Here is a 17,500-nt window from a genome sequence, read left to right on the forward strand (position 1 = left end):
AATACTCTTGACTTTAATAAAGATCTGATCACATTTTATGAAACATTAATGCAGATAACCATAAAATTTTTCTTGTCACTGTATATAAAGTATATCCTCTAGAGGAAGACCAAAGAGGAGATTTATGGATGCAGTGAGAGAGGACATAAAGTTAGTTGGTGTGAGAGAAGAGGATGCAGAGGATAGGGTTAGATGGAGGCAGATGATTCACTGTGGCGACCCCTGAAAGGGAACAGCCCAAAGATAAAGAAGAAAGAAGTATATAAAGTGTATCTGTCCACTCATACACACTCGCCTGATACACACTGTGTCTGTGTAAATGTGTGTTAAAGTTCTAAACCTGTGTGAGTTGAGTGACATCACTTCCTGTTCCCACAGGATGTGTGCTCCAGTGATGGTGGAGCTGGAGGGAGAGACGGACCCTCTGCAGATCGCCATGAAGGAGCTTAAGTACGACACACACGCACGCACACACACACACACACACACACAAAAAATAATATAAATAATTATCTTAGACATGCACAGCTTGTGTGTCTGTCTCAAGCTTGAATAGGGAGAATTTTGTAATTGTTATAATCATTGTTTTTCTCTATACTCACTGTACCACCATAATGACACCACTCACCACCAGAGGGCGACATTACACATACACTCTCATCTCTCTCTCTGTACATAATGTTTTATATCAACAATAGTTATACACGCTATACCTCACGATAAACTCTGAATTTATATATATATATATATATATATATATATATATATATATATATATATAACATCCAGTAACAGTTAAAAGTTTGTACACCTCTTCTAATTCAATACTTTTTGTTTTTAGTGATTTATTTTCTATATTCTAGAACAATTCTGGATTTTTTTCAAATCTATGGAATAACAGTAACAGTCAGTTGTTATTATAACACATGAATGTCTGGTGTTCTGGATCAGTTCCTACAATAACAGTATCGTGTCGAGTGTGTTTGTAAAACCCATCAAGCTCCATGATGAAACTGTCTCTCATGAAGACCTTCCCAGAAAAACAAGACCAAAACTGAGCTCTGCTGCAGAGGAGAAGTTCATTTAGAGTCACCAGCCTCAGAAATCACCAATTAACAACCAGCACCTCAGATTAGAGCCGTTATGAAGCTTTACAGAGCAGAAAGAGCAGATATACATCTCAATATCAACTGTTCAGAGGAGATTATTGTGTGTGTGGGATAATAAACGCCTTCAGTATTGTTTTACAGTGTAGAGAGAAATAAACATCAGGAACGAGCATGGAGTTAGAATGAGGGGTGTACAAACTTTTGTGCAGTAATGTATATTTGAACTTTATTATGTGTTATTTACCTGATCTGTACTGTGTTTTTGGAGTTAAACTTCACACGTTTAGTCTGTGATTAATTTCAGTCATAACATATTGTTTATAAAGTGGTGTTTGTGTGTGATGGAGAGAGAAACACACACTTTAGGTTGCAACAACGCAACTTAAAGTGTTTCATTCTATTTATATCATAGATAGATAGATAGATAGATAGATACTTTATTGATGATTAAATAAATTCCATATATGATTCAATGTATTGATCGCACTACTCCACCAGTCACCACCAGAGGGCGACATTACCCATGTACTGGACTCTCATTACTCAAACACTGGTCCTGTTTGACTTCAGTCTACTGATTAAACAACAGCACATCCTTCTTTTAATCCTGATCTAGTTACAGTTAATACTGTGGACTAAGTGAGTTCCTGTTTTTAAAAAAAATGGCACCCTGTCATGTGACTGATAAACCAAGAACAAGTGTAAACTCCTTTTGTTTTAGAGATCACAGCTCCAGGTTTACCTCCTGAGGGTTACACAGTCCTCACACTGGAGAATCAGAGCCGCTGTTATAGAGAACTAATCAACCACCTTTTTTTTTTTGCTGTGTTGGGTACAGAGCCAGGAAAATCCCCATCATCATCCGGAGATATCTGCCTGACGGGAGCTACGAGGACTGGGGCTGTGACGAGCTTATCATCACTGACTAACACACACACACGGATGTTTTTACAGTCTCAGTGTTCTGACTGGGAGTGAAACACACTAGTAAATCTGTAAACAGTGGTTAAAGATAAATCACACACACGTAAACATAATCGTCAGCGAGGGTCTAAAATAAACACACAAACATGCGTATACACACTTAAACACACACACCATCAGTACACACCTTCCTGTACAATGGCCTCAGTGTGTGTGCAGTGAATAACTCCCTCCACTAGAGGGAGTAAAGTCACCTTTTCATTGTGAAGTGAATTTTTAGTTTGTTTTATTTTATATATGATGCAATAAATCTTTTTGTATAAAAGATATCCAGTTATGTTTTATTCATTTTTATTAAAGAGCTCCATAATTGTTTTTTATAAAACTTTGACATCCTGGAGGAAATAAACTTAACTGTGTTAAAGTAGATAAAGTTGTTGTAAATAGTCATTCTTATCTTGACATAACAAATCCAGCACACTGTCTTCCAAAATCATATGGTTATTACATTATTGATAAACATATTTGTTCATTTACATGGGTCATAAAGTTTTGTTGTATAACCACAAAACTGAGTAAACACTGATCTGGGAACAGTGTGTGTGTTTATGCTTCTGGGAGGGAGTGTTTTTCCCCCAAGAAGAATACACTGCCGGGCTAAAAGGAAAAGACAAGTCGCCACTTCAGAGGAGACCTTATTAGTCTGCATCAAGCAACTGAGGAAACATGAAATGACTGAGTTAAAAAGCCTTCAACAGATTATCAAAAGCCTGTGGAACAAATGTGGCTGGAAAGAATCATGAAGGGAGATCACTAGGTGCTTAGGGAAGTCGCATGGTAAAAAAAGTCAACAGTAAAACTCACGACTATGTTTAATAGTGAAAGTAAGAGCTTTTCCATACACACAGTGTGAAGAGAACTCACAGGGTTGGGACTAAACAGCCGTGTGTTCATAAGAAAACCACTTGTTATTGAGACTCATCAGAATAAAGACTTCAGTTTGTTAGGGATCATAAAGACTGGACTTTGGAGTGATGGGAAAAGGTCATGTGACCTGATGAGTCCAGACTGAGCCTATCCCAGAGTGATGGGCGTGTCAGGGTGAGAAGGGAAGGACATGAAGCGATGCTCCCATCATGCATAGTGTCCACTGTACAAGCCTCTGGAGACAGTGTTATGATCTGGGGTTGATCAGTTACTCAGGTCTAGACTCAGTAACGTTATGGGGCAATAAAATGAAGTCAGCTGACCACCTGAATGTACTGAACCACCAGAGGATCACATCTATGGAGGGTTTCTTCTTCACTGATGGAGCGACAATGTTCCGGGACTCAGAGTGTAAGAGAGCGACTCTGGGAGCACGAGGAATCATTTACACACATGAACTGGACACCAGAGTCTGTGTGTGTGTGTGTGTGTGTGTGTGTGTGTGTGTGTGTGTGTAAAATCAAAGATTAAGGTGACTGAATGAAATTGTGGAGTGTGAATTGTTTTTTCTCATGCAGTGTACATTAAACATTTTATCCTTTCACAGGTTTTGAGGTTTTCTGCTTCACTGAAGATAATTAAACAAGCATTGCTCCACCTGCTGAAACCCAACAGACAACTGGCATTAGCAGCCAGCTAGCTAGAACCTAACAAGCAGCTAGGATCAGGTTGGAACCTTCTAGAAACACCATGTCAACCACTAGCAACACCCTGGCAACCTACTGGAACCACACACACACAAACAGTCTACCAACCAACTGGGTTAGTATGGAAACAACGTTTCAACACCCCATGATTTTGCCTTGGTGTAGTGGTTAGCACTGTTAGCACTGTCGCCAGCCAGGCTCGATTCCCATCTTTGTGTGCATGGAGTTTGTATGTTCTCCCCCTGCTTGGTGGGTTTCCTCCGGGTACTCCGGTTTCCTCCCACAGTCCAAAGATATGTAGGTAAGGTTAATTGGTGTTCTCAAATTGCCCATAGTGTGTGTGTGTGTGCCCTGCGATGGATTGGCACCCTGTCCAGGGTGTACCCCACCTCATGCCCTAAGTCTTCTGGGAGTGGCTCCAGGTCTCCACGACCCTAAATACAGGATAAAGCCGTATAGAAGATGAGTGAGTGAGTAATTGTACATGAAGGCGGCACGGTGGTGTAGTGGTTAGCACAAAAATCCAAAGAAATGTAGATTAGGCTGATTCCAAATTGCCTGTTGTGTGTATGTTGTATGTGTGTGTGTGTGTGTGTGTGTGTGTGTGTGTGTGTGTGTGTGTGTGTGTGCCCTGTCCATGGTCTTGCCTGATGCCCTACAGGTAATAGCTCCAGGCCTCTGGTCACCCTGTACATGATGAGTGAATAATGAATGAATGACCTGTACATGTGGATGTGGTTATGGGTTCATGCTGGTTTAGTGGATAGCTCTGTCTCCAGGTTGTAGATTTAAATCTCTTGTGGGTTCTCCCTGTGCTTGATGGGTTTCCTCCAGGTACTTCAGTTTCCTCCTCAGTCCAAAGATACGCAGAGTGACTTGTGGAGTGTGAACAGGTGTGTGTGCGTGCGTGCGTGCGTGTGTGTGTGTGTTAAGTGGCACCGCATTGAGGAAGTGCATCACCTTGTGCCCTGAGTTCCCTGAGCTGTAATAAGGATAATTGTTAAGTATATACTGTATACAGTGGTGTGAAAAACTATTTGCCCCCTTCTTGATTTCTTATTCTTTTGCATGTTTGTCAAACTAAATGTTTCTGATCATCAAACACATTTAACTATTAGTCAAAGATAACATAATTGAACACAAAATGCAGTTTTTAAATGATGGTTTTTATTATTTAGAAACAAAAAAAATCCAAATCTACATGGCCCTGTGTGAAAAAGTGATTGCCCCCCTTGTAAAAAAATAACTTAACTGTGGTTTATCACACCTGAGTTCAATTTCTGTAGTCACCCCCAGGCCTGATTACTGCCACACCTGTTTCAATCAAAAAATCACTTAAATAGGAGCTACCTGACACAGAGAAGTAGACCAAAAGCACCTCAAAAGCTAGACATCATGCCAAGATCCAAAGAAATTCAGGAACAAATGAGAACAAAAGTAATTGAGATCTATCAGTCTGGTAAAGGTTATAAAGCCATTTCCAAAGCCTTGGGACTCCAGCGAACCACAGTGAGAGCCATCATCCACAAATGGCAAAAACATGGAACAGTGGTGAACCTTCCCAGGAGTGGCCGGCCGACCAAAATTACCCCAAGAGCGCAGAGACAACTCATCCGAGAGGCCACAAAAGACCCCAGGACAACATTTAAAGAACTGCAGGCCTCACTTGCCTCAATTAAGGTCAGTGTTCACGACTCCACCATAAGAAAGAGACTGGGCAAAAACGGCCTGCATGGCAGATTTCCAAGGCGCAAACCACTTTTAAGCAAAAAGAACATTAAGGCTCGTCTCAATTTTGCTAAAAAACATCTCAATGATTGCCAAGACTTTTGGGAAAATACCTTGTGGACCGACGAGACAAAAGTTGAACTTTTTGGAAGGTGCGTGTCCCGTTACATCTGGCGTAAAAGTAACACAGAAGTTCAGAAAAAGAACATCATACCAACAGTAAAATATGGTGGTGGTAGAGTGATGATCTGGGGTTGTTTTGCTGCTTCAGGACCTGGAAGGCTTGCTGTGATAGATGGAACCATGAATTCTACTGTCTACCAAAAAATCCTGAAGGAGAATGTCCGGCCATCTGTTCGTCAACTCAAGCTGAAGCGATCTTGGGTGCTGCAGCAGGACAATGACCCAAAACACACCAGCAAATCCACCTCTGAATGGCTGAAGAAAAACAAAATCCTATTGAGATGTTGTGGCATGACCTTAAAAAGGCGGTTCATGCTAGAAAACCCTCAAATAAAGCTGAATTACAACAATTCTGCAAAGATGAGTGGGCCAAAATTCCTCCAAAGCGCTGTAAAAGATGCTTGATTGCAGTTATTGCTGCTAAGGGTGGCCCAACCAGTTATTGCTACATACACCAGCCTCGGTTAACTGGTAAAGGAGGAGGCGTCGCAGTTATTCACAATGATAATTTGACTATTGTACAAAAACACGGACACAAATTTAATTCATTTGAAATTCTTTATAGTAACATAAGTGTATTTAACTATATTAAGTCAGCTCAGTCGATTCCGCTAATTGTCATTTACAGACCTCCAGGGCCGTACTCTGAATTTCTTAGTGAATTTGCAGATTTCCTCTCAAATCTAGTCGTTTCGGTAGACAAAGTGTTAATTGCTGGAGATTTTAATATTCATTTTGAAAATCCAGAAGACCCTCTGAGAACTGCATTTATGTCCATACTGGACTCGGTAGGAGTAAATCAGTGTGTAGTAGGACCCACTCATAAAGCTAACTAACAAAAATACTAACAATTTAGTTTGAAGCAGGTCACACTTTAGATTTAATAATATTATTCGGATTAAGTATAAGAAATTTATTCACAATTCCACTATCTGAAGTTATCTCAGATCACTATCTTGTCTCAATTCAAGTGACACAGTAATAATGTACACACAGCGCCGCGCTACCGTATGAAACGTACATTTACATCAACTACCAAACAGAGTTTTATCAGTAATCTCCCAGAGTTCCCAACTTCGATTAGATCACCGTCTGACCCCACAGAACTCGATCAGGCAACTGAATATTTAGAGTCGACATTTCGCTATACCCTAGATAATGTAGCTCCAGTCAAAAGAAAAATTATTAGAGATAAGAAACTTGCTCCCTGGTATAACGATCACACGCGACTTCATGAACTTTTTAATAATAAAATTGTAAATATTAGGCATAAAGTTAAGGTTTTGAAACCGAACAATGTAATTGATGCAGATGTTAATCTAGCCATGTCAGATCAGAACCTAGAATACTTTACTCCCCTTGAAGAGAATGAACTAATTTCACTCATCTCTTCTGCAAATTCATCAACCTGTATATTAGATCCTGTACCGACACATTTTCTTAAACAGATAGTACCAGCAATAACAGAACCCCTGTTGAGAATAATTAATTCTTCACTTAGCATTAGGACTTAGTTATGTTCCAAAATCTTTTAAATTAGCAGTTATCTAACCAATAATTAAGAAACCTGACCTCGACCCCTGTCAGCTGTCCAGTTACAGGCCAATATCAAACCTCCCCTTTATCTCTAAGATTCTGGAAAAGATAGTAGCGGAGCAGCTATGCTCATATATACATAGAAATGGCATACATGAACTGTATCAGTCAGGATTTAGGCCTCATCACAGTACAGAGACAGCGCTCGTTAAAGTAGTAAATGACATTCTATTGGCCTCTGATCAGGGTTGTGTAACTATGCTTGTATTACTTGACCTCAGTGCAGCTTTTGACACTGTTGATCACGCTATTCTTCTTCACAGATTAGAAAATGTAGTGGGAATTAAGGGTACAGCACTCTCCTGGCTCAGATCCTATCTGACCCATCGTTATCAGTATGTAGACTTAAATGGTGATTATTCTGCATGTACTTTAGTGGAGTTTGGCGTTCCGCAGGGTTCAGTTTTAGGTCCACTGCTTTTTTCCCTTTACATGCTTCCTCTGGGCAACATAATCCGTAAGCATGGTATTAGTTTTCATTGTTATGCTGACGATACACAGTTATATGTCTCAGCAAAACATAATGAGATAATGAGAAAAAACAGATTACTAAAGTTGAGCAATGTGTGCAGGACATAAGAAATTGGATGCTAATTAACTTCCTTCTGCTAAATCCGGATAAGACAGTAAGTTCTAGTCATAGGACCGCATACAGCTAGGAGTAAAATTTTAGATCACACCGTAACTGTAGATGGCCTTTCTGTTCCATCAAATGCAACAGTGAAAGACCTCGGTGTGATTATTGATTCCAGCCTTTCATTTGAAGCTCATGTAGATAATATTACCAGGATAGCATTCTTTCACCTCAGAAATATTGCCAGAATAAGAAACTTATTGTCACTTAACGATGCAGAAAAACTAGTTCATGCTTTTATCACCTCTTAGTTGGACTATTGTAATGCCTTACTGTCTGGTTGTTCAGCTAGATGCATAAATAAGCTTCAGCTAGTCCAGAATGCAGCAGCGAGAGTCCTCACTACAACCAGAAGATATGAGCACATCACCCCTATCTTATCTTCACTCCATTGGCTCCCTGTGAAATTTCGCATTGATTTTAAATACTACTCTTGACATATAAATCATTAAATGGTCTCGCGCCGCAGTACCTGAGCGAAATGCTAGTGTCTCAGTGTTTAAGTCCAGGTTAAAAACCTATTTATTTAGCCAAGCATTTTTATAAATAGATTTGCCGTAGGTAAAGGAGCAGATCTGGGGGACTCATGGACGTAGAGTATTATGGTGAACTGGTATGTTTGGATGCTGTCTTCCTCACTCTCATTGATCACTCAGGTTTGCTGACGGTGAGGTGATTGTTTGCTTTACATCTCAGTTCCCCCTCATGTTTGTGTTTCCTTCTGGCTCTCCCTTTTAGTTATGATGTCATAGTTAGTCCTGCCGGAGTCTCTGCTTGCACTCTACAGTTAATATACATTCACATTATACATTGTGTGACTGTGACCATACCTAACTGCCATCTCTCCTCTTCTTCTCTTCCCCCCCTCTTTCTCTTTCCTCTCTCCTCCTGTCTCCCCCTTTCACTCTTTCTCTCTCTCTCTGTCGAGCTACACATGTCGTTCCTGAGCTGCCAGTGATCCAGACTCCCTCTGCCCTCCGGACCTGTCTGACCCATCCTGGTGCCCCGCTTCTGGCTGAAGATCTCGTCACATGGATGCCCCGTGTGTCTCTCTGGGATGCGTCTGGTGTCTGGGAATGATTCTCTCTATCTAGAAAATGGTTCTGGCCTTGACTGGTGTTGGCAACTGTTTCTCTGGGGACTTGACAGTTCGATATTTCATGACTGGAACTTCTTACAAGTCTACCTGGGTCTTCAATAACTACCTGGACTCCATATTAACATCAGCTATTATAGCTGAACTGCCTCCCACCCTACACACTGTATAAATGCAGATCATTTACTGCTTTCTGTTTCACCCAGATGAGGATGGGTTCCCTGTTGAGTCTGGTTCCTCTCAAGGTTTCATCTCAGGAAGTTTTTCCTTGCCACTGTCGCCCTCGGCTTGCTCACCAGGGACAAACTGACCTTTTTTTATTCATACAAATTCACATTTCATACAAACTTAAATAATTCTTTTGATTGTGTAAATCTGCTTTGCGGCAATGAAAATATACAAATATACAAATAAAATTGAATATTTTATATTCAATACAAATAAAATCGCTATAGAAATAAAATTTAATTGAATTATTAGGTTCAGGGGGCAATTACTTTTTCACACAGGGCCATGTAGGTTTGGATTTTTTTCTCCCTAAATAATAAAAACCATCATTTAAAAACTGCATTTTGTGTTTACTTGTGTTATCTTTGACTAATAGTTAAATGTGTTTAATGATCAGAAACATTTTGTGTGACAAACATGCAAAAGAATAAAGGGGGCAAATAGTTTTTCACACCACTGTATATATATATATAGTGTAAATAGAGTGAATGTGTCTGGTGATAATGCAGTATATTAAGATCAGGTTACTGTGACTCTGGATCTGGTCATGTTACGTGTGGATCAGTTCACTCTCTGGTTTGGAAACTGGATTTGGTGGATGTAGACACTAATGGTGTGAGATCCCTACGTGGTTGATGAAGTTCTCAGTGAGTCTGGTAGTGTTGATTATGGAAATAGTCACTTTAGATCCAGTAAATGTTTAAACCTGGATCTTCTCCATGTATGACTGGACCTTGCTGGTTTATACGTGTGGGTCTGTTGGGTGTGTATCAGTAATGGCTGGTTTTACACATGGATCTGGAGATCTGGAGGTGAGCTGGGTGTGGTCATCTGCTCATTTTGGAGCTGAATCTGGTCCATTTTTTCCTTGGTGTTTACACGTTCACTGTTGATTTACTTTTCTTGGAAAAACAAGCTCTAATAATGTTCCAGGTCCAGATATCTCCTGCTTCTGGATCTCCATAGAGCTGTAGTCTCTCTCTCTCTCTCTCTCTCTCACACACACACACACACACACACACACACACACACACACACACACACACACACACACACACACACACACACACACACACACACACAGAGCTGAATGGTTCTCTTTGTTTAGTGTAAAGTATCACAGCTGATTAAATGAAGGGAATTAGAACAGGCTAAGACACACACACACACACACACACACACACAAAGCTTGTTTGCAGGAATGTGTGTATAAAGTACATGAGGCTGTGGTGGTGTAACACTGTGACGTCTCTAACAGACTGCCGTACATAAACACAACGTTTAACACAAATCAAGGTACGTGTGTGTGTGTGTGTGTGTGTGTGTGTGTGGTACATAAAACCAGCAGGTTCACTTTTTCATAGAAAAGCAGACTGAGTTTTATTTAGTACGTGTGTCGTTAGTCTCTACTGGAACACATTAACAAAAAACTTGTACACAAAACAACACAAAAAGTCACTTAAAAGGAAATAAAAACAAAGATATAAATAAAACAAGCTCCACCTACTGGGTGTAGATTCTCTAACACTCTGGATATTTTTGTATATTTTTATTATTATTATATATAACCCTACTAAATATAGACGACTTAACATTAAAGTTAAAATTAGAAAAGAAATAAAAGGAGAGTGAAAATGTTAAGAGTGTGTCCATGGACTGAGTCTTTAAATGTTCATAGTCAGAGTAGAGGAAGGCACGTCGTGTGTGTGGGTGGGAGCTCCGCCCACCGTGTACAAGCCCCACCCATTGTATACAAGCTCCACCCACTATGAGTTCTGTTCATTTATGAAAGAAATTTTCATTTACACACTTAAAAAAAAGTCACAGAAACTTCTAAATGAGTTTCAGTGTGCTGTAGGACTCGGGCCTGGCGCTCCACATCCGCAATAAAACAACGAGGAAAAACTCTTACAGTGTTGTTATCCGTTACGCTAACAGTAAAATAACAGTAAAATACACACACACACACACACACACACATTCAGCTCATCAGCAGTTCAGTGGCGGTCATGATGACGCAAACCATCAACAGTCAAGGATTATAACAACAACAACAACAACAACTAAGAGAATGGCCTTGTTTTGGTTAATAGGAAAGAATTATTAATTCTTAATAATAATAATAATAATAAAGTTGGATGTTGTAAATGTGCAGGTAAAAACGTTCTTCCGCTTAAAATCCATTTAAAATGAACAATGAAAAATGTAACAAATTGTGTGTGAGTGTGTGTGTGAGTGTGTGTGTGTGTGTGTGTGTGTGTACACTACATGTTCTATTTGTTCTCTCGTTTCTCATTATTATCATCATCATCAGTTTAATTCTTTGCTCTCTCCGTGTGTGTGTGTGTGTGTGTGTGTGAGTGTGTGTGTGTGTGTGTTGTTAGTGGAGTGTCACATCTCATTCCCCATTAAAGGTGTGATGTGTGTTGGCAATAAAAATCCTTCTTCTTATTTTCATCATCATCATTGACGTCATTATGTCTTTTGTTTTCTTGTATTTCTTTGTGTGTGTTTGTGTTACGGCCGGGTCAGCGTGGTGTACACAGGCTGTTCCCAGTGGGTGGGGCTATTCCCAGGGGCGGGGTCAGTGATAGCAGTGTAAATGGGCCTCTGGGCGGAGCTCATATAGGAGAAGGCGGAGTAAAGGCCCGACTGGCCCGAGTGTGTGTAATATGATCCGGATGCTTGGTGATCCCCGTATTCAGCGAATGGCGCTGCCCTGGAGGCCAAGGAGGGGAACGCAGAGCCATAATGCGGCAGGCTGAGAGGTGTGTATGTGACATGAGCAGATGCTCCACCCCCTGATGTGGAAGCCCCGCCCACCGAAGCATCAGCATTACCAGAGAAATGCGTCTCGCTTTTGATCTGCGGTTTCCCCCCATCCGAGCTGAGCTGCTGTTTTGACAGCCAGTAGGAGTAAGGAGAAGGAGATGGGGCGGGACAGGAGGCGGAGCCTGAGGCTGATGGGTGGTGCCCGTTAGGGGGCAGGTATTGGTCAAATTCATTGACATCAAATGGCTCCATGTTGGCCATCACCTCGTGGCTGATCTCTCCGATGTCCACGTTCACGAAATCCAGGTGCGGTTTGGAGGAAGAAGAAGAGGATGAAGAAGCAGAGCTTCCATCTGCCCCCACTCCCAGCCCTCTGGCACCACCGTCTCTCTTCCCCTCTCCTGATTTACCCCCCTGGAGCTCTGTTTTGGGAGTAGTGGGTGGAGTCGGGGGGCTGTGGGTGGAACCTGTACATGGACAGAGGAAAAGATTAACATCAGAGACCTGAGATAAACTCTTTGTGTATGAACATACACTCAGTGTGTATGTCGTGTCTCACCTGCAGGGTGTGTGTGGTGTCCATCAGAGAGAGGAGACCCCGCCCCAGCACCATGCCCCGCCTCCAGGTGGAGGCTCTTGTAATGTGATTGGCTGTGAGTGACATCACCTTCAGAGTGGGCGTCGCTGTCTGTGCTGGACCCCGGTTTCCCGTTCTTCCGTCTCCTGGGCTGATATTTATACTCTGGGTAGTCCTTCTTGTGCTGCTTCCTCAGACGCTCCGCCTCCTCGATGAATGGTCGCTTATCATTTTCATTCAGGAGCCTGCACACAAACATACACACATGCATCAGGGTGAGAAGGGAAGGACATGAAGCGATGCTCCCATCATGCATAGTGTCCACTGTACAAGCCTCTGGAGACAGTGTTATGATCTGGGGTTGATCAGTTACTCAGGTCTAGACTCAGTAACGTTATGGGGCAATAAAATGAAGTCAGCTGACCACCTGAATGTACTGAACCACCAGAGGATCACATCTATGGAGGGTTTCTTCATTTTCATCCCGTGTGGCAAACCCAGCCAAGTACACTGTATTGTTTCAGCTTCGTAGTCTTTTCCACCATGATGTCTCTCTGTCCAGGGGAGCAGCTAACCCCCTATAGAGGGCCTAATTAAACCTGATGATATACCCTCTTTGTTTAAGGATCGTTGTCCCCAGACCAGTGATGTGTCTACTGATCAGTGCTGGACAGACAATAACCCTATTGACCTTTGACCCCACCAGGGGCAAAACATTTAAAACAATTAACTCATGCTGCTAAAGAGTTCTATTACATGCACAATATGGATGACAGACAGACAGAGAGACAGACAGAGAGGCAGACACAGAGACAGGTAGACAAACAGAGCGATAGACAGGTAGACAGCAGGTAGTCAGGTAGACAGACAGAGATTCAGACAGGCAGACAGACAGGTGGCCAGACATACAGACAGACAGAGATGTAGACAGGAGAACAGGCAGACAGACAGACAGGCCCTCACCTCCAGAGTTTGCCGAGTGTCTTGCTGAGCTCAGCGTTGTGTAGGTGAGGGTACTGGTCGGCGAGTTTGCGGCGCGCGGCCTGAGCCCACACCATGAAGGCGTTCATGGGCCTCTTGACATGCGGCTTGCTCTTGCTGCCAGTGTTGACGCGCACCGGCATGGGCACTAGCGTCCAGTCGTACCCGTTCAGCACCTGACTGACCGCCTCTCGGATGCCTATGGGGAAGCGCTCGTCCTCGTCGTCTGATTTGACCGAGACTCTTCCATGGGACAGTCCTGTTCCATCCTCATCTGCCCCACCTCCAGACACTAGCTGAGAGTCTCCTGGGTGACCCACCCGCCCTGGAGACACGGAGCCACCCTCGTCCGACACCCCGGGACTCAACTCCACCTCCGACAGACTCTGCTCTTCTGCCGACATCTTCTGCACTCAGCACGTAATCTGTGATCCGACTCTTTCCACCACAATGATAAATAGATCTCACTCTCTGACCTTTGACCTCTAGAGGAAAGTCTTCTGCAAGTAAATATTTTATCTGTCTTTGTAGTCTGGTGAAGAATTAAGAAGATGTGTCCATCCAGGTTCCTGATGCGGTTCTCCTGGTGTAAAGGTCAGTTCATGCAGCAGCCACCTCACACTCACCTACAAGAAAACACACACAAATGATCAACTTCCGCAGTACAGCTACACTCCATTACACCACCCTTTGATTATTTTCCTACTAAAGAGTGCCCCCTGGTGTTTCATTCTTCCTGTCAGAGCTGCTGTCATAGAAAATTAATCAACACCTCCTGACCAATCAGAACGCAGAACACAGCGGCACAAAGAAACGGCAGTAAGAGTCATGTTCTGTGATTTAGATCCAGAGAGCGATTAAGAGTGAGTAATGTTCATCATTCCTGCACGGTGGCGTCGACCTGCCGCCTGCGAGAGGTGTGTGTGAGTGTGTGTGTGTGTGTGCGTGTGTGCGTGTGTGTGTGTGTGTGTGTGTGTGTGTGTGTGTGTGTGTGTTATTCCAGGCTACTATGTAGGGTTTCGTAGTTATTTCTGGCTCCCAGGAGAGCAGGAGCAGCACAGCACTTCACTTCATGATGGCTTGACTGGATAAACACACACATACACACCCACTAACCCCCCCAACACACACAAACACACACACACGCACACTTTAACCACACCCGTTCAGGACTGCTCAATCGGACAGTGTTCAGCAGTTTGACATACTGCTCAGTGTTTCCCCACTACACTCACATACACACTAATGCACTAACACACACTCTAACACACACCCATATCACCTTAATGATGGTGTGTAGGATAGGAAACACACACACACACACACACACACACACACATAACTGCTCATAATGTTCACCCTAACATTATACACTCATTAATATTGATAATAGACGTATTAATATTCTAACGCAAAACAGCCCTGAAGTGTGTGTGTGTGTGTGTGTGTGTGTGTGTGTGTGTTTAATGAGATGAGTAAAGTTAAAGCATGGTTCCTGTCATTAATAAATAAGCACACACACACACACACACACACACACACAAAGGCAGAGCTGATCAGTAATTACAGCTGGAACAGATCCTGGTCTCATCCAGTAACCATGTGTTACTGAGCACAGAGCTCACATTACTGCTGTCTACTGAGAGAGAGAGAGAGAGAGAGAGAGAGAGAGAGAGCATGTGTCTGTCTCTAATCACAGTCGCATCATCCAACACAGACTACTTTTAAATACTTACATCAAAGCCTCTCTCTCTCTCTCTCTCTCTCTCTCTCTAATGTCTACAATGAAACCTTTAGGGTTCCACCAGAAACACTACACAGAGGAACCCTTTAGAGGACTAGACCCTCTCCATCTATCAGATATGGGCTTTTTTTTAATGGAGTTTTATAAAGTCCAGGTGAACACACACACACACACACACACACACACACACACACACACACACACAGGTACATTAGTGTGTACATGGCCCCACAAACCCATGGTCCAGGCAGTCAGAGGATCATTACCCCTGAGAGACCACAGGTGAGGTGTACGTCAGGTAACAACCACACACAGTGTGTACGTCAGTCTGTGTGAGTGACGTTGACCTTCTTATCTACACTGTGCCCTGTAGCGTGCACTCTTACATTCCTCAGTGTAGTGTAGAGGTACTGGTTCTGGTTCTACATGGAACCGGTTCTATAAGGGAAATGTCCAGTCTGAGGGTTCTATACAGACCCTTTTAGAGTGAGGAACTGGAGAACAGTGGAGTGGTGATAATTATCAGTGATTATTAGTAGCAGACCTGGACCTGGTACATAACACTCCTGCTCACACACTCACTGCAGTGAGAGTTCTGACTAGAACACTGGAACCATAAACAAGGAGAACCTCAGAACCCTGTAGTTCTCCAAAGCCCCTCTACCTGCGTGTGTGTGTACAGTATATACTATACTGCTTACAGGGGTATATAAGTGGGCGTGGCCTTTAGCTTTAAACTCACCCTACTCAGGTGTGCCAGAGAACATTGAATATAACCTGAGCTAGTCTAATCTTATCTAATCTAACATAATTTAGTTAATTATTAAAGAATATGATATAATGATATAATCTAATCAAGTCTAGTCTGATCTAATCTAATCTGATCTAATAGGATCTACTGTAATCTGATTTCCTCTGATCTATCTATTTTAATCTGATCTAATCTGGTCATATCTACTCTAATCAAATCTGAGCTAATCTCATTTTGTCTAATCTATTATAATCTAATCATGTCTAATCAGATCTAATCTAATATAATCTAGTCTAATATAATCTAATCTGATCTCATATAATCTGATCTAATAGGTTCTAATCTGATTTCCTCTAATCTATCTATTTTATTCTGATCTAATCATTATATTAAAAAACATTATATTAGTTTAGATTAGATAAAACCTATCTAATCTAAACTAATATAATGTTTTTTAATCTAATCTGATTTAATTTGATTAAATGTAATATAATCTGGTTCTAATCCCAATTTGTTCTGATACTTAATCCAATCTAATCTGATCTAAATGTATTTAATTGGGTCTGTTTCGACCTATCTCAGTCTAATTAAATATATAGTCTGATCTAATCTAATTTAGTCTAATATAATTTAATCTAATCTCATCTGATCTAATATAATGTAATCTAATCAGTCTAGCCTTTTAATTACAGTGACCAACCTTTCATTATAGCTTTTAAACTGTAATACACACACACACACAAACACACACTGACACGCATTAACACAAATTCTAAACACTGACACACTGTTAACACATACTGACACATTACTAAAGATTGACAGATTTTTACAGATTTCTGAACGCTGACACAAAGTGCTATACACCAACAAAAACACTTAAACACTCACACACACTAACACACACTTCTAAACCCTGTCACATACTAAACACTTACACACACACTATAATTTACTTCTTAAAACTTAAAAACACAACTGACAGAAACACACATAAACACATGCTACTAAACACTGACAAACACTTTTAAACAATAAAACACATTGATACAATTTTACATACTGGTACACACCAACATACACGTCTAAACACAATCACTAACACTACAACTCTATAACACACTCCAACACAATCACTAACACTACAACTCTATAACACACTCCAACACAATCACTAACACTACAACTCTATAACACACTATAACTAACACTATAACTAACAATGCAACTCTTTAACTCACTGTGAATAACTGCAACTCTACAACACACTTCAACACTAATACCAAAACTGTACTAATATTAACACTTTAACTAATACTGATACTCTATAACACATTTTGAAACTATAACTAACACTATAACTAACACTACAACTAACACTATAACTAACACTACAACTAACACTATAACTAACACTACAACTAACACTATAACTAACACTGCAACTAACACTATAACTAACACTGCAACTAACACTTTAAGTAACACTATAACGAACACTATAACGAACACTATAGGTAACACTATAACGAACACTATAAGT

General features: G+C 41.4%; 2 protein-coding genes across 3 annotated transcripts in view; one reads left to right on the forward strand and one right to left on the reverse strand.

Moving 5' to 3' along the window:
• polr2f (RNA polymerase II, I and III subunit F) overlaps nt 1-2,362 on the forward strand; it is a 133,438-nt gene extending 131,076 nt beyond the window's left edge. The window contains exons 5-6 of the mRNA XM_053490509.1: nt 379-450; nt 1,948-2,362. Of these exons, the coding sequence (XP_053346484.1) occupies nt 379-450; nt 1,948-2,038 (163 nt within the window). The 3' untranslated portion in view covers nt 2,039-2,362. The remainder of the gene's footprint in view (nt 1-378; nt 451-1,947) is intronic.
• An 8,142-nt stretch (nt 2,363-10,504) lies between these two features.
• sox10 (SRY-box transcription factor 10) overlaps nt 10,505-17,500 on the reverse strand; it is a 10,419-nt gene continuing 3,423 nt past the window's right edge. Inside the window, exons 2-4 of one of the 2 annotated variants that reach the window (XM_053490504.1) lie at nt 13,445-14,088; nt 12,572-12,726; nt 10,505-12,371 (exon numbers count right to left, since the gene is read on the reverse strand). In XM_053490504.1, the coding sequence (XP_053346479.1) occupies nt 11,650-12,371; nt 12,572-12,726; nt 13,445-13,866 (1,299 nt within the window). In that variant the 5' untranslated portion in view covers nt 13,867-14,088 and the 3' untranslated portion in view covers nt 10,505-11,649. Of the gene's footprint in view, nt 12,372-12,463; nt 12,727-13,444; nt 14,089-17,500 lie in introns of both variants that reach the window. The other variant, XM_053490503.1, reaches the window with a different exon arrangement.

The sequence above is a fragment of the Clarias gariepinus genome, chromosome 28 (genome assembly GCF_024256425.1).
Source record: "Clarias gariepinus isolate MV-2021 ecotype Netherlands chromosome 28, CGAR_prim_01v2, whole genome shotgun sequence".
Classification (NCBI taxonomy): Eukaryota; Metazoa; Chordata; class Actinopteri; order Siluriformes; family Clariidae; genus Clarias; species Clarias gariepinus.